Source organism: Eucyclogobius newberryi, unplaced genomic scaffold (assembly GCF_026437365.1).
Source record: "Eucyclogobius newberryi isolate DKJ021-1_F unplaced genomic scaffold, fEucNew1.0.hap1 SCAF_4, whole genome shotgun sequence".
Lineage (NCBI taxonomy): Eukaryota > Metazoa > Chordata > Actinopteri > Gobiiformes > Gobiidae > Eucyclogobius > Eucyclogobius newberryi.
In genome coordinates this window covers 33,992,282-34,010,097 of record NW_027316056.1, presented here as the reverse complement: position 1 = coordinate 34,010,097, position 17,816 = coordinate 33,992,282, and the positions used below count along the sequence as shown (strand labels likewise).

At 44.7% G+C, this 17,816-nt stretch overlaps 2 protein-coding genes across 3 annotated transcripts in view; one reads left to right on the top strand and one right to left on the bottom strand.

Annotated features, from left to right (window-relative positions):
- tab1 (TGF-beta activated kinase 1/MAP3K7 binding protein 1) overlaps positions 1 to 3,471 on the bottom strand; it is a 38,478-nt gene extending 35,007 nt beyond the window's left edge. For both annotated transcript variants that reach the window (XR_011930105.1, XM_072462581.1), the window contains exon 1: positions 3,242 to 3,471. Coding sequence is in view for 1 of the 2 variants with exons in the window: in XM_072462581.1 (XP_072318682.1) it covers positions 3,242 to 3,271 (30 nt within the window). In the remaining variant the exon portion in view is untranslated. The remainder of the gene's footprint in view (positions 1 to 3,241) is intronic.
- An 18-nt stretch (positions 3,472 to 3,489) lies between these two features.
- LOC140377232 (protein CutA homolog) lies at positions 3,490 to 17,367 on the top strand. The gene is made up of 6 exons (XM_072462582.1): positions 3,490 to 3,606; positions 9,799 to 9,947; positions 10,630 to 10,689; positions 15,562 to 15,607; positions 15,680 to 15,729; positions 17,130 to 17,367. Exons 1-6 carry the CDS (start codon positions 3,565 to 3,567, stop codon positions 17,248 to 17,250), a joined length of 468 nt encoding a protein of 155 aa, XP_072318683.1. The 5' UTR covers positions 3,490 to 3,564; the 3' UTR covers positions 17,251 to 17,367.
- The last annotated feature ends 449 nt before the right edge of the window (positions 17,368 to 17,816 follow it).

Genomic DNA, 17,816 nt, shown 5'->3' with positions numbered 1-17,816 from the left:
GCTACAACTGTAAATTACCGCCTAAAGGGGGTTACAGACCGCAGCGTCCAAAGAGTCCAGTTTACATTCAAAGTCTATGTAAACGCGCGTCGAACGCGTCCTGCGTTTTCCGCGGCGCAATTTGAGTTTTTGCTGCACAATTCCTGCATTTTCGGAAGCTTTCGATGCTTTGGGCGCGCACGAGGCATTCAAAGCGGCCGGCGCCGACATGTTCAGCTTTGTCCAACTTTCTGCGGCAGCAGCATATCAGAGATGACGCTCCAGTGACGTGCTACGCACGACCTGGAAGAAGACCCAAAACAAACCCGCAAGGATAAAAAAAAATCCTTAGGACGCAGCTCTTGGAGCAAATAATGATATTGACTAAACTCTGCTCACCTCTGATGTATATGCGGGTCCCAGACAAGCCCCAGAACCCATCGCCTCCACTTTTGGACTTTGTAAAGTGAATAAACCAAAGTCATTGTCTGCCATTAAACTCCATTTACACCACGAGAAAAGCAACACAGCACAACTCCTCCACTGAGCATGTGTGCAGAACGACTCGGACGCACGTCTGCTGCTGAGTGTATTTTACGGACAGGGGTCTCGCTACCTACATACCTAACATGATAAATCAAAATGGCCCGCCATCCGTTTTGATATAGAGGAAAAATAAACCAACCATAAAATCCGGCGCAAGCGTCCGCGCGAGCATGCTGTCACCAACCCACGGCGACCGTCGCAGAAAAGTTGAAACTTTTTTCGGCAGACGCGGCACAGCAACCAATCAGAGATTACGCTCTAGTGGCTACCCACTACCCAGAAAAGGCTCAAAACAAAGCCCTCAATGATATATATATATTTGTTTAAATCCTCAAGATGCAGCTCTTGGAGCAAATAAATATATTCACTAAACTCTCCTCACCCCCAAAGTATCTGACTATGATCTTCTATGATCCTGACTATGAGCCTGTGTCCAATGGATGAAAAGGCCAAGAAGAGTTGATGTGTCTAAATTATTTCAGCATTATATTACTCTTTAGCTAAAACTGTACCAAATTTCATAACATACCAAAATTGTTAATAAAATTGAGTATTATGATGGAGTGCTCACTGGTAATACATTTAAATCACTATGTCTTTATGTTTATTTATCATTTCCATGATTCCATTCAGTTTTGCGTAGCCAATATTCAAATTTCTTGATGTTGAATAGGCCTATACACCATGTAATAGTATGTTTAGGCTTATACACCATGTAATAGTATGTTTAGGCCTATACACCATGTAATAGTATGTTTAGGCTTATACACCATGTAATAGTATGTTTAGGCCTATACACCATGTAATAGTATGTTTAGGCCTATACACCATGTAATAGTATGTTTAGGCTTATACACCATGTAATAGTATGTTTAGGCCTATACACCATGTAATAGTATGTTTAGGCCTATACACCATGTAATAGTATGTTTAGGCTTATACACCATGTAATAGTATGTTTAGGCCTATACACCATGTAATAGTATGTTTAGGCCTATACACCATGTAATAGTATGTTTAGGCCTATACACCATGTAATAGTATGTTTAGGCCTATACACCATGTAATAGTATGTTTAGGCCTATACACCATGTAATAGTGTGTTTAGGCCTATACACCATGTAATAGTATGTTTAGGCCTATACACCATGTAATAGTGTGTTTAGGCCTATACACCATGTAATAGTATGTTTAGGCCTATACACCATGTAATAGTATGTTTAGGCCTATACACCATGTAATAGTATGTTTAGGCCTATACACCATGTAATAGTGTGTTTAGGCCTATACACCATGTAATAGTGTGTTTAGGCCTATACACCATGTAATAGTATGTTTAGGCTTATACACCATGTAATAGTATGTTTAGGCCTATACACCATGTAATAGTATGTTTAGGCCTATACACCATGTAATAGTATGTTTAGGCCTATACACCATGTAATAGTGTGTTTAGGCCTATACACCATGTAATAGTATGTTTAGGCCTATACACCATGTAATAGTATGTTTAGGCCTATACACCATGTAATAGTGTGTTTAGGCCAATACACCATGTAATAGTGTGTTTAGGCCAATACACCATGTAATAGTATGTTTAGGGTGCATGTACCTTTGGAAGTAATTAAGGTACGTTAAACCACCCTTGGAGGAAAATGCAACCCCATATGAGGCATATTTACCATCCCTTAAAAGAAATCTGGGGAGAGCATTGGAAGTAGGAGAAAGTTTTGAAAATGTACTTCACGGAAATGCTGAAAATATACAGGTAAGATCAATTGCCACCCTATTTTTATGAATTTAATGAACCATAAACTACAGAAGATTTGTGATCCAATACAACAAACCTCATGAAAATTGATTAAGGCCAAGTATGTTTTTAGCAGCCACAATATTGCTTGTCTAGTCGAGGCATCTGCTCCCGGGAGGTCCAAGTTGGGGGTCGGGTCATAAATATTTGCATGGCCTCTTTCATAATGCTTGTTGCTTGCCCTAACTGCATGGAATTATACAGGTTGTGAAAACACATGCCCAGAAAGTTCAGATATAACTCTGTTACCCCCTTAATTAATACATTTATAACTTGGAACACCAACATTTAATGAAACCCCTTCAGTAACTTAATTTCTGACATATCAGAAAATAATATGATGTGGTTAGATCCATGAATCCAGTAACAGTGACTGGCTCCTTGGTGGTTGTGCACACACGGTGACCGCTCCCCTGCACAGCAGCAGCCAGTGGTCACAGCTTTTTGGCTGAAATGTGAGGACACTTTTGCGTCATTTTGACACTATTAAAACGTGAATCACTTGGTTTTTGAAAAAAATTGGCGTATTCACAAACTCTGGTTACAATGACCTTGATGATGTAAATCAATTGTAAATCTTACACCTTTTGATATTTTTTCCTGATACTGAAATACTACTGTGACCACTAAAGGCCAAATGGCCAGGTCTTAATAATACTTTAGACGTTTTAGACCACTTTTGGAACTGCCACTGTCATCTGTATATGAAGATATAAACTTTCCATTTCTCACGTTTCTGACAAGTCTGTCGTACTTCCCTGGTCTGTGCTGTCAGGCCCTGGAGGACATGTCACCCGGGGACAGGGGCCCAAGGCAGAGGGAACAGACAGTGAGCCTTGGAAGAGTCTGATCGGGAAACCCAAACAGCCCCAGCCCGCTCTGGAGGTGTAATCTTCTGGTACTTACACTTTGGCTCAGATCCCTGCGCTGTGCCATGTTAGCTCGGCTCCGAACTTCGCCAGTAAGAGCGGAACTTGAGGGTAAAGTGTGCGTTTTGCTTGGAAACTGGCAACAACAGTGTACAGGTCCAAGAGAAGCGCGGCAGACGCCCCACGAGAGCAAGCCAAGCCCGCAGAGAAGCCCCTCAGCGCCACAGAACCATGGAGGAGAACACAACACAACACACACGCCGCACTGCCCCGGAGCATGCGCAGTCACGGCGTCCACTGTCGCAACAACAGTCGTAAAGCTGTACTTCACGACGTCCTCTGCGTGCAGGTGGTTTCCGTATGCTCTGGTCTGCCGGAGGATCCGTGAGAGCGCTCGTGCTGGTGAGTGTGGCTGCAGAGACAAAGTTAGGACAAAGTTCGAACATGCGTATACATGCGTTCGCACATATGGGAACTTGTGCAGGGGCAACCGAGTCCGCCATTTTGAAAGGGGCACAACAGCACGTCTACTACATACGAAATCCAGGAAATATGAGGCCAAAATGCCAAAAACCTGCGTTCTGTTAGGACATTGCGCTGTTGACTGACCAAGAAATGATAGCTCTGTCGTGTACCTTAGTTTGCCGTTATTGTCTAAAGATTCAAAGTATTCGTAGCTGATTATGCCGTAGAAAAGGATGCAGTTGTGTTGGTTTTGATGTATCGTGTGCCCCTTTTAAAATGGCCGCTATGGGAAGTCCCGGCTGTATGATGTCACCGTCCGGGTCACATGATCCAGTAACGCGCGCCGTCATTTTTGCGAGGGGGAAACAACACATGACACGCAAATTCGTGAAGCGTTCCTCATTTTTCAGGGCGAAATGAGAAAGGCCAGCGTGGCTCCCAAGAAGTGTGAAGGTTTCAAGAGTGGAGGTCCCAAGTGTGCAGGTTCCAGAGTTAATGAGAATACCCTGGTTGTGGATAGAGAGGATTTTGTACTCTTTATGGTGGATGTTGTAAACTGTGCTGCTCAGACTCAAAGCAGAACTGAAAGGATCAGGATCATTGCTAAAGCTGCAGGGAGATTCCTTGGAACAAAGGAGCTTGATTGGGCAGATATAGAAAACAGGCTAAAGGCGCTAAATGGGAGTCGGAGTGATGGGGGTCTGCTTGTGGGGAGTCAGAGTGATCAGAGTGACGAGATGGGGGTGGGGGTGGTCTCCTGTCCTCGCCCAGTCTCGTAGACGCACGGCTACCAAGCAGCGACATCAGTGGACATATTAAAGCCTATAGAATGAAGCCTGAAGAATAAAGCTGTACGATGGAAGCACCGAACGTCAAAGAAGGAGAGGAAGATGAAGAAGAGTCTCCCTGGAATAAAGCCGGTTGTTGTTGTTGTTGTTGTTTTATGGCGGTTGGCATCCAATTGTTGCATCTCTGAAACAACAACAACTATTCTAGTCACAAAGACATATCATGACCTCATGGGCTTTGTAACACCAAAGCAATGGAAGGAGTACTTTTACGGACTACGACAAAGTCTGAGGAATAAAGTCTGGCGGTAATGCAACACTTGGATGCCAACCGCCATAAAACAACAACAACAACAACCTTAACTACCGTTTGTCATACGGTTACGCAGAGCATTTTGGAGCCATCAGAAAAGCATCGATATGAGCTGGAGATATCACACACGGGGCTAAAATGTTGTCCTTACTAGATTCCCAAAGGTTCGTGGTCCTACAGGCCAAATCTCGAAGGGCAAGCAATTTATGAGGACCTGACCAAGACCCCCGGCGTCTACACCAAAGAGCGTATGAGAAATGACAAAAGTCTTGATGTTTACATATTTTTCGAGATATATAGTATATGACATATAGTCGTATAAATGTTTTCATCTCAATTTAGTGCAGTGGTTCTTAACCTTTTTGGAGGTACTGAACCTGACCAGTTTCATAAGCGCATTCACCGAACCCTTCTTATTGGAAAAATAAAATATGATTTTTTCAAATTCAAAACATAGGTATATATTTTACTGGTGCACAAAATGAACCGTGCATCACTGTGTTCAAAGAACAACATTTTCACACACACAAAAAAAAGAATATTTACTGCAAATCAGTGTGACATCTGCTTTTGCCTTTCAGAGACCAGTTCAGAAATGCACCTTCACCTTGGCAAGTGCCACGCAACAAAGTCTGTTCCTTTTCTTAATTTTTATGTCCAGCATCCTGGAAAAAGATTGCTCGCAAAGATATCATATTATAATATAGTAGTTATAGAAAAGGCCAAGGGAAATGGCCTCAGAGACTGACCTTTTGGCCCTTTTGGGAGCGCACCAAATTCCCTGCAGCACAGATAGGCCAAGTGGGGCGTGTCATCACGAATCATATAAGTGGGATGTGTGTCTTGACCTCCGCCAAACCCCTGAGATTGACTCACCGAACCCCAGGGGTTCAATCGAACCCAGGTTAAGAACCAGTGATCTAGTGTCAGAAGAGAAAATAAATCTAGTTTGATAATAAATAATAAATATAGCCGCAAGCGGCAATGATCGGCCCTCGCCACGCCGCCGCCACGCCGCAAGAGGAGGGGGCGCTAACGCGCCCCAATTGTCCTTTTATTACGCCTACTGCTGAATCTGTGACGCTGTCACATCTTCTCCCCTTTGTTTTACCATCAAAAAGCTATTTTATTTTGAATTCTTGGCAAAATGTGGCAAAATGTGCGGCTTTGCCGCACAGACACCGTGACTCTTTGAATGAAAATGTGGATAACTTTTGATGGTCCTGAAGATGAGTCTCACCAAATTTCAGGTTAATATGTCTAACGCCCTGGGAGGAGTTTGTGAAAGTCTAAAGTGTAAACATGTTCTGGCGATTTCCCCATTGGAATAACATGAAAGGTTTCGGTCATCGTTACTGCAACGCCATAACAATTATGACATGGGTCTCATTGACTTTTTTGATGGGGATGCCAAAATTGAGTTGTGTGTCAAATTTCATATAATTTCGCAAAACTAAACATTTAACCTCCATATAAAATCTGTAGGGGGCGCTGTGGCGCCAAATGAATTTATTTCACTTCAAGTAGGTTTAGGGCAAAGAGTTTAACAACTGATTCTAATTTGACGCAATTCGGACTTTATCTGCGCAAACGGCAGAAATTTTAAATATGGGAGATTTCTGAAATTCTAGCTACAATTTGCGGCTTCGCCGCAGAGAGACCGTGAGAGGTATCAATGTAATTTGGATAACTTTTGATGTCCCACTCCTCAGTAGCATTTTCACCAAATTTCAGCTTTTTAGGGCCAACGCCCTGGGAGGAGTTCGTAAAAGTACCACGTTTGGAAAAACTCCGAAGTCATGTTTAGCCATTTTTGAAGCAATATGGCCGACATTTGGTTGGGCGGACGGCGTTGCCGTAATAATATTTTTTACTTCTCTTGTCACCATCTACCTCGGCGCCAAATTTCATGATTCTACGATCAGATTTTTTTTGGGTCATTTCCCATCTCTCAATGCATTTTTGGTACATTTGGGGGCGCTGACGCGCCAATTTTTTTTGTTTTAGAAAAGGGAAATAGCCAGAATGTAGAGAGGCACGATTTTTAGAGGTGTGAACATTTTTGTGACTTTTCGTCAATGTTCACTGGGTGAAAAATAGGGGGGTTGGTCCCGAGAAGAAGAAGAAAGAATAATATTCCGATGCGAAAACAATGTTTCCCATTTTTCAAATATCATAAACTATACATTTTCGGAAAGAGCTCGCGCTTTCCTACCTCATGGTGTGGGTCCCTGGTCACTGACGGGTACTTTCGTTAATTTTGAGTGGGCTCCGCCCACTTTGTGTTTTTGGCCCTCTATACAGTAATAATGTTCATTTTTTGCATTACATGCTTATATGCACGGAACATGCAAGAGATGGGGAACGTATTCGTGAGCTACTTAGCGCAAATGAGTGCTTTATATGGGGATGACGACCGCTTCGCGGTCGTCATCTCAATGTAAAGTGCTCGTTTAGTGCGCACTTTTGCACGGGCTTCGCCCGTTTACAACGGTAATGTTCCATTTTCCTACTACTAATTAGTATGCACGGGGCGTGCATGAGTGAAGGAGTGCGTTAGTGAGTGTTTGGAAGTGGGCGAGCGCTTCGCGCTCGATTTCGTGCGCACTACGTGTGCACTTTCGCAGCCGTGCTTCGCACGGCCTTACGAGATTAATAGGCCTCTCGCCAGCTTGTGGCGCTCGGGCCTAATTATGCTAACTAGGCCAACATGAACTAACTGTTTCTAAAATGACGACTGCAAACGTAGCTCCACTTTGATTTTGAGCTCCATGTCTTGCCATCTTCGACCTGTTAGATCGCGTTTAGCCACGGAGTTTGTATTTGACCTTTTACTGCTGGTATCCAGTAGAAGGAAACATTTTCTTCTTGCCAATCATGATTTGACCATACAAAAACTGAGCAAGTTTTTGGCATCAATACTGTTTTGGTGTCCGAGATGGATCAGAATGACAGCTAGCTTACTCGGTAGTCAAAGTGTCGTTGAGGGGAAGTGACCCGGATGTTGTGACGTCGCGTGAACCTATGTATAACGTAAAGAGAAAGAGAGAGAGAGAAGACCTGAACCATTCCAGTCATGGGGAATTAACCCGTTTTATTTCGCATTTATATATTTACTGGCACAATAAACTATCGCAATGGGCTCAGATGCAAACTTTCCTGTGCCTAACCTCATCAGTAACTCTGACCCCTAGAATTGGTGGATCCACCAATCCTAGCTAAGCCAGAGTCCTTGTTTTTGAAGAGGGACCATAATTACCGGGTGTTTTATAGTTTTTTCATAGAGAATAATGCATCTTTAATTTGTATTAATTTTGTTAATAAATTCATTGCAGTTGTAAATGTTACTAATTTTTGGGACATTATTAACTAGCCTCTTCTCTATGTACAAAGAGTGCATAGAAGAAGGAAACATTACTCCAACAATGAAGCAAGGTGTAATTTCACTTAAAGGAGTAATAGAGAATGTTTTGGTGCCAAATCTGAGTCTCATTTCCTCGTGGCGTGGACTGCCGATTAGTCCTGCCACGTATCAATCATAAAAAGCACCTACCGCTCACCTGCAGCCGCGTGTGGCTCGTCCCCAGGAGAGCAGCACGGTTCCCTAAGAGCATGGAACTATCATAATATAGTTCCCTCAGTGTACAGGTCAAAATTAAGACAGAGAAAGACAGTTCGAGCTGACGCAGAAGAGACGGAACTCTACGGAGACGAGAGATGCGATGCGATCCGTCGCGCTAATAAACAAACGCACGTGTGGCAACGAGGCTTTTTTGTGCGTCCGCACGGGGGGTTAAACTTAAATTGGCGAAAAATCGTCCATTATTCCTTTTAATATAAATAAATGTTGTCCAAACAATGTCCAAACAAAATTATAGCAGACACGGAAACAACATTTGTCGAGTGTTGGATTTACTTGAGCACCGGGATGATGTGAATTCTGAGGCACTCGTTTTCTTTATGGACTTCTACAAAGCTTTTGATACAATTGAACATACGTTTATTTAAGAATGTCTTATTTGACTTTGGTCCTCCACAATACGAGATATTAACTGGAAGAAAACCTGGCTATTACCAGACAAATATATTCAAAAGTAAATGAAAAAAAATACATTATAACTTTCTTCATAAAATGTACCGGGTCAACTCTTTTGTCTCCAGTTTGACTGACACTGACAAAAATGGTTCATTCTGTCAAATGACTGAAGAAACTTGGGATCACTTATTTTTTAATTGTGTTAGGCTTACACAATTATTCAAATTTCCACATTGTGTGGACAAATAAAGGCGTTCTTATTTCAATCCTCAATCCATTCATTAAAATTATTTGCAAACAGTTTCCAATTAGTTGTTTACCCTAATAAATGTTTCACTCTCAATTCTTTATAATCTTTCAATCAAAACCAAAATAAATTCCATTACAGATGTGATCTAGCAGTTCCGACAAGTTATAGGCCAATATCAAACTTAGATATTTAAAATTAGTTTTATTTCTGATCAGTTGAAAGAGTTCTTGTACTCTAATGACATCCTTTGCAAATGTCAGAAAAAAGCACAGTACTATCACTGTTACTATAAAGATGGTAAATTATATTATTGTGGCACTTGATAAGAAACTGTACTTCAATTATTATAGATTTGCTGCTCTACTGTACAATCATGAGTATTCTGTGGTGTTAAGCAGCCTGTGGGGTCACACTGAAAGCACTTTTGAAATAAAAGGAAGCCACATTGTTTAGTAACACATTATGCATGTTTCCCAGTAATGGGCACTAAGCACTCACGCCTCAGGTGCAATCAATCTAAATACTATTTGGAGTACACTAATCTTAAAGAAGCAAACATGTTATAACATGGCTAAAAGCTTATAAAGGTTCCCTTTAATGAAATCTGGTCCTACAGAGGGCTGGAAACTCAGAGTAAAAACACAGTGGAACAAGCTGGTTTTCAAATATCTTGCCTAATCATCTTGAAATGCTGGAATGTGAAAATGTGAAAAGGACTGACATGTGTAATGCCCTCCTGCAGGTGGCGCTGCTGAGCCTGTGCATGCTCCCCCTCCTTAGACGGTTTGGCTCCAGGATGCTGTCCATGGCTTCAGAAGTCTACTCTCCAGGAACGCACTCTGCTGCCTTCATCACCTGCCCCAACCACACTGTGGCCCTGGAGCTGGCAAGGTCAGACTGTGGCCCTCTGCACGCCTCACAATACAGACCTGAGCCAGTGCTCGCTCACTCGCTCTGTGCTCTCGCTCTGCGCTCACTCTGCGCTCGCTCTGTGCGCTCACTCTGCGCTCGCTCTGTGCGCTCACTCTGCGCTCGCTCTGCGCTCTCTCTGTGCGCTCGCTCTGCGCTCTCTCGCTCTGCGCTCTCTCTCTGTGCGCTCGCTCTGCGCTCTCTCGCTCTGCGCTCTCTCTCTGTGCTCTTGCGCTCACACTGTGCGCTCGCTCTGTGCTCTCTCTCTGTGCGCTCTCTCTGTGCGCTCACACTGCGCTCACTCTGTGCCCTCACACTGTGCGCTCACACTGTGCGCTCACTCTGTGCCCTCACACTGTGCGCTCACACTGTGCGCTCACTCTGTGCCCTCACACTGTGCGCTCACTCTGTGCGCTCACTCTGTGCCCTCACACTGTGCGCTCACTCTGTGCCCTCACTCTGTGCCCTCACACTGTGCGCTCACACTGTGCGCTCACACTGTGCGCTCACACTGTGCCCTCACTCTGTGCCCTCACACTGTGCGCTCACTCTGTGCCCTCACACTGTGCGCTCACTCTGTGCGCTCACTCTGTGCCCTCACACTGTGCGCTCACTCTGTGCGCTCACTCTGTGCGCTCACTCTGTGCTCTCTCTCGCACCACAGGGGCATTGTCCAGAGGAAACTAGCTGCCTGCGTCAACATCGTCCCTGCCATCAAATCAGTGTAAGAACAACAGGGCTGCGGGTGCGTGAGTATTTGCTGGTGGTCGGAGGGGCAGATAGTGCAGATTAGCAGCCTAACTTCCATCAATCTGCCCCAGGGCAGCTGTGGCTACAATAGTAGTTTACCACCACCAAGTGTGGAGTGAATGAATAAAACACTGTAAAGCGCTTAAGTGTTGTGAAAGGCGATATATCAATCCAATGATGAGTTAGTTACTATGTAACAAATGGTATTTTGATAACAGTAATAAGGATGTCACACCATTATTAAATAACAATAAAATGCTTTTTTTCCTTTCATTCAAATTGTCTGTAGATCACAATTCCTCTGGTCTGTGACCAGCTTTATGAAATCAAACTTAATGCATGGTAAAATCCTGAGTGAGAATGAAGAATCCAAAGTGATTGTTTTTTTAAGAACTTGTTGTGGACAAATATAAGTTAGTAAGACTTCACATTAAATAACAATGGCAATTAATCAGATTAATTGGTGAATTAAAACAACACACTGTTTCACTAGAAACACACTCACGGAAATAGAAAATATATCAAGTAAACATAATTTCTAAGTGCTGGCAATATCAGAAATTCATTTAGTCTCAACTTTTGAAGATCCATCCATCCATCCATTTTCTACCGCTTGTTCCCTTTTGGGGTCGCGGGTGACTGGAGCCTATCCCAGTGACTTCGGGCCTTAGGCGGGGTACACTCTGGACAGTGGCCAACTTGTCGCAGGGTCTGAAGATACATCAATAACAATTAAAGGGTACAACATATTTTGTCAAGACAGAAATTTGTTTGGTGAAGTCACAGTCTATGTTCAAATTCACCTTCCATTAAAAGTAAGGTATGATGGATACCATTGAATATTTGGATACAGGTTCATGATGAATATCTCAAGCCTATACTCATTGGGTACCAAATTCATGAAAAATATGTGTCAAATGCTGAAGTGTATTTGTTAAGAGACCTTAACATCGACTGGAGCTTGAACTGTTAAATTAAAGTTTGTATGGACGATTTTTTGGGCATAAATCTAAGTCTTATTTCCTCGTGGCGTGGATAAATCATTTGTCCTGCCACGTATCAATCATAAAACGCACCTATCGCTCACCTGCAGCCGCGTGCGGATCGTCCCACATTTCCGCGTGTCTAAGCGCATTGATCTATCATAATATAGTTCCCTCAGTGTACGGGACAAAATGAAGACGGAGAAAGACAGTTCGAGCTGACGCAGAACAAGACAGAAATCTACGGGAGACGAGAGATGCGATGTGATCCGTCGGGCTAATAAACAAACACGTGTGTGTTGTATCAGTCCACACGGGGGAGTGGCATGTGCACTTCAGCCTGAGTTCTCAAATCGCTGAAAAATCATCCATTGCGCCTTTTAAATTAAAGTTAATGACACTGTTGGTTGAAAGCTTATCAACTATTTTTAGATCCTAAAGGAAACGAAGAAGAAATGCAATATTTTTTGGACATTCTCAATTTACCTGCCGTGACTGAAGAGCAATACAAAACATGAGTTGCTGAAATAACCACTACTGATATTCAAAGTGCAATCAAAAGACTACAAAACTATAAATCCCAGGGAGTGACGGGTTCACCTCAGAGTGATGTAAAGCTCCAAAAGACACAGCTCCATTGCTTTTATCAACTTTTACCTGGGCCCTGAAAAAGCTCAGTTGGAGTTTGAAGGAAGCCATCGTATCCTTAATACCTAAAGAGGGGAAGGATCGACTTGACTGTGCCTCATACAGACACTATCGTTCATACACCTCAATTATGTCCAAAACAATGGAACAAATACTCCCAAATTGGATTCACAATGATCAGACAGGATTTGTGAACAGATGACAAACACAAGATACATAAGACACATGATTATTACACATTACACATAATGACAACAACAATACAAGGCTGTAATAATAAGTCTGTACACTGAAAAAGCTTTTGATTCTCTTGCTGACCTTATTTAAAGTGCAAACTACATTTAAAATTGACAATTTAATATAGAATATTTAGGCTCTTTACGATGGCTCAACATCAAGAATCAAAATTAACATTTGACAGACTTGCTGACGTTGTGGCTCCTCCCGCTCTCCCTGTGGCTCCTCCCGCTCTCCCTGTGGCTCCTCTCGCTCTCCCTGTGGCTCCTCCCGCTCTCCCTGTGGCTCCTCCCGCTCTCCCTGTGGCTCCTCCCGCTCTCCCTGTGGCTCCTCCCGCTCTCCCTGTGGCTCCTCTCGCTCTCCCTGTGGCTCCTCCCGCTCTCCCTGTGGCTCCTCTCGCTCTCCCGGTGGCTCCTCCCGCTCTCCCGGTGGCTCCTCCCGCTCTCCGGTGGCTCCTCCCGCTCTCCCGGTGGCTCCTCCCGCTTTCCGGTGGCTCCTCCTGCTCTCCCTGTGGCTCCTCCCGCTCTCCCTGTGGCTCCTCCCGCTCTCCCGGTGGCTCCTCCCGCTCTCCCTGTGGCTCCTCCCGCTCTCCCTGTGGCTCCTCCCGCTCCGCTCTCCCTGTGGCTCCTCCCGCTCCGCTCTCCCTGTGGCTCCTCCCGCTCCGCTCTCCCTGTGGCTCCTCCCGCTCTCCCTGTGGCTCCTCCCGCTCTCCCTGTGGCTCCTCCCGCTCTCCCTGTGGCTCCTCCCGCTCCGCTCTCCCTGTGGCTCCTCCCGCTCCGCTCTCCCTGTGGCTCCTCCCGCTCCGCTCTCCCTGTGGCTCCTCCCGCTCTCCCTGTGGCTCCTCCCGCTCTCCCGGTGGCTCCTCCCGCTCTCCCTGTGGCTCCTCCCGCTCTCCCTGTGGCTCCTCCCGCTCTCCCTGTGGCTCCTCCCGCTCTCCCTGTGGCTCCTCCCGCTCTCCCTGTGGCTCCTCCCGCTCTCCCTGTGGCTCCTCCCGCTCTCCCTGTGGCTCCTCCCGCTCTCCCTGTGGCTCCTCCCGCTCTCCCTGTGGCTCCTCCCGCTCTCCCTGTGGCTCCTCTCGCTCTCCCTGTGGCTCCTCCCGCTCTCCCTGTGGCTCCTCTCGCTCTCCCGGTGGCTCCTCCCGCTCTCCCGGTGGCTCCTCCCGCTCTCCGGTGGCTCCTCCCGCTCTCCCGGTGGCTCCTCCCGCTTTCCGGTGGCTCCTCCTGCTCTCCCTGTGGCTCCTCCCGCTCTCCCTGTGGCTCCTCCCGCTCTCCCGGTGGCTCCTCCCGCTCTCCCTGTGGCTCCTCCCGCTCTCCCTGTGGCTCCTCCCGCTCTCCCTGTGGCTCCTCCCGCTCCGCTCTCCCTGTGGCTCCTCCCGCTCCGCTCTCCCTGTGGCTCCTCCCGCTCCGCTCTCCCTGTGGCTCCTCCCGCTCTCCCTGTGGCTCCTCCCGCTCTCCCTGTGGCTCCTCCCGCTCTCCCTGTGGCTCCTCCCGCTCTCCCTGTGGCTCCTCCCGCTCTCCCTGTGGCTCCTCCCGCTCTCCCTGTGGCTCCTCCCGCCCTCCCTGTGGCTCCTCCCGCTCTCCCTGTGGCTCCTCCCGCTCTCCCTGTGGCTCCTCCCGCTCTCCCTGTGGCTCCTCCCGCTCCGCTCTCCCTGTGGCTCCTCCCGCTCTCCCTGTGGCTCCTCCCGCTCTCCCGGTGGCTCCTCCCGCTCTCCCGGTGGCTCCTCCCGCTCTCCCTGTGGCTCCTCCCGCTCTCCCTGTGGCTCCTCCCGCTCCGCTCTCCCTGTGGCTCCTCCCGCTCTCCCTGTGGCTCCTCCCGCTCTCCCTGTGGCTCCTCCCGCTCTCCCTGTGGCTCCTCCCGCTCCGCTCTCCCTGTGGCTCCTCCCGCTCTCCCGTCTTCAGACTAGAACAGGCTTCTGAGAACCCCGAGGATGTCGAGGTCCAGAACAAAACCAAAGACGTGTTGTGTGTAAAAATCCAGAGCCGTAAGAGAACTCATTCTGATACAAAATGCTCATTATTATCTGATGACGAGTCTGGTGGTGATGTAACTTATGAGAAGACAATTAATATGTAAATGAGACTCATGCAAATAGTCATCTGAGTGATGATGTTATGGAAAAAAGTTGTAAATAAGGCTGACTTGGTGTTAATTTGCAAGTTTTCTGTTTTATTTTGTTTAAAAGTTTGAGTTTTTTAAAATAGAATATTTACAAATACATTTGAAATAAATAATCTTATTACATCAATGTAAAATATTGATTGTTAGTCATTTTCGTGTTTTGCTATGCAACTTATCAAATTGCTATACAAATATGAAAAAATTAACAGATTGTTTAGCAGCTGCTGCTATACAAGAGAAATCCTTCATCTGAGCCCTGTTAATACAAATAAAAACAAATACATAATAATAATAATAATAATAATAAATGTTTTCATAAATAAATAAAATAATTTTGGAAAGAAATATATGGCCTACTAAAACACATCGAAATACTGGTGTTTTCGGTTTATGTATTTATTTTCTCCTGATGTATCAATGTTATTTAGTTTGTTTTTTATTTGTAGGTTTTTTTTGGTGTCTTTTTTGTGTGTAAATATCTGGTGATGGTGGAATATTTTAGTTTTGTTTTGCGACTGTATTATGTACATTTTTGTTGTAATTTAAATAAAATAATAAAATAAAAATAAAAACTTCTTAGAAACATTTTCTTAAAAGCCGCTCATCATTAACACACGGAGAAGCTGCACTGCTCGTTCTCTGTAAATCAGTGTTAAACGGTTACCTTTGGTCCGGATCCGGACTGGAGTCCGTCCATTAGTGACCTGGGCTAAAGAGAGCGCACAGCATTAGTGTCCCTGATTGGCTAATCCTTGTTTTGGACCTGATTTAGATCTGATGGTACTCTGGACTTGGTTCTCATTGATGGTTCTTGGTGTGAAAAGTTGGAGAAACTGCTTGATAATCATCTGTGTGTGCAGATACGAGTGGCAGGGAAAGATCGAGGAGGATGACGAGGTTCTACTGGTGAGTTCATAAACCCCATGAAACACCACAAAGTGCACTAGGACTCCCTCTAACGCTGTAATGCTCTTGTAGATGATCAAAACCAGAAGCTCCAGGGTTTCTGCTCTGACTGAGTTTGTACGGTAAGAATCACCTCTGTCACTTCAGTCTCATGAAAGGGAAATTGTTTTATTATGTCTGTTACAGAGGAATATTGAGATAAAAATAACTTTGCCATGGTTAAATATACCAACAAATTAACTGACAAAATCTAAAATTAAAGCTGCTCCCTAAAACCTGCTTGTCTTCATGGCGATAATTGTAATAATACGAGCAGTGATGAATCTATTTAGATTTCCCTGATAAATGCAGATAATTTTCCGATTACGATTATTACGCCCAACGATTACAAAAACTGCGTAATCGAGCTGTGAATATGAATAATTATTGACAGCAAAACCGTCTGTACTGCGCACACACACAACCTGTGCCTTCTCCTCTGCAGAGGGGGCATGGCTGTGTGTCCTGCCACTTCTCTGGGACAGAGCTGTGCACATCAGTGACCCACTGTCGTTCCAGGACTGATCCAAGGCTTTTTTTTTTTTTTTCATATTTGAGTTTTTAGAAAAGTCGTTACACGCAAGTCACAAGTATATAGTCAATGGCATGCAACAGCACGAGCCCCGCCCCTGTGTTTTCTTTCAAATCTTCTATATTAATCTTGATTAATATATCTTCAATAATCAATGAGCCCTAATTGTAGGTCCAGTTTGTGGCATACATTTTTTTTGTGAAAGCCCTTTACCCTGCTGCCAGAAGTATGCTCCAAAGATATCCATGGAGTTTGTGTGGAGTTTTAAGCCTAAATACTACTAATATTTGAGGGTATTTACATCCAAATCAGGTGAATGTGAAGGAATAACAAGTTACGTTTGGTCCCTTAAAAAGTGGGCGACACATAAACTAAATTTAATAAGTCGAACATCATTTTTTTAACTCATGGACATCACCAGACACTGGGTTTCATTCCCGGTGATGCTGCCAGGCCTCTGCTGCAATAGTCTCCTGCAGGCGACCCTACCTTTGAACAGATCACCATATACCAAATATTGAACTAAAAAGTTATACAAAATGTATTGGTGCTTTAATTTAATTTCACTCATTTTAAAACATTGTGAAAATGTAACGGGTAATTTCAAATATTTGCAGGTGTCCAGAGAATATGTCTCAGGTATTCAGAGCATCCAAATGATTCACAGCGATGAGTTTATAAGCATTTTTCACAATTTACAGAGGCCAAGGCAATGGTGAAGCCAACAATTTGAAGCCAACAATTTTCATGGTAATGATAATACGCTCTACAATAAGATGCAGACAGCACACAGCCATCTAATTTTCCCCCTAAGATCTGTACTGAGGCAAAACAGAGCCTTTTTACATATTCACTTTGACACATATTAACCCACTATTAACACTTTTCTAAAAAATCATTTTAGCTGTATTTTATATCCGAGCAATAAGGGCTGAATGTATGTGTCCTCAGGTCTAACCACCCGTACGAGGTGGCAGAGGTCATCAGTCTGCCCATCGAGCAGGGCAACCCTCCATACCTCAAGTGGATCGGAGATGTGGTCCCGGAGGAACCCACCTCCACCAACAACTGAATATTAATGTAATTTTGATATAAATACGTCAAATCGAGACTTGGTTCAGTGCAGGTTTTAAAGTCCTCATGAACACAAGAATCCCATTCATATCAGAACATGCCTGGAAAATAAATAAAAATGGTAAATGATGCTTTTCTACCTTCAAGAAACTCAAAGTGCTTTACATCGAGGAACCACACACACACGCACCAGTTTCACACACCAGTGTGCGTAGACATTGGGGGCAAGGTGTTTTTAAGTGTCTTGCTCAAGGACACAATAGCAGTATTCACCTGAGGCAGCTGCAATTGCACCACCAACCTGTGGGTCATTGGATCTGACCACTCTACCAAGGAGGTTTTTCTGTCGAGGGGGGGATTCGAGCTGCCGTACTTCGGCTCAGAAGAAAAGCAATGCCACTGAGCAGCTGCTGCCCTCCAGAATCATCTTTCTCTATTTGTATACATAATGATATCAGTCTGGTCACTCTGTAATTCCCCGAGTTCAGATGGATGTGATTGACTGGGGGATTAGCCAGTCAGGGACATGCATGGTGTGTCCTATCAAAACAAACATGGCTACTT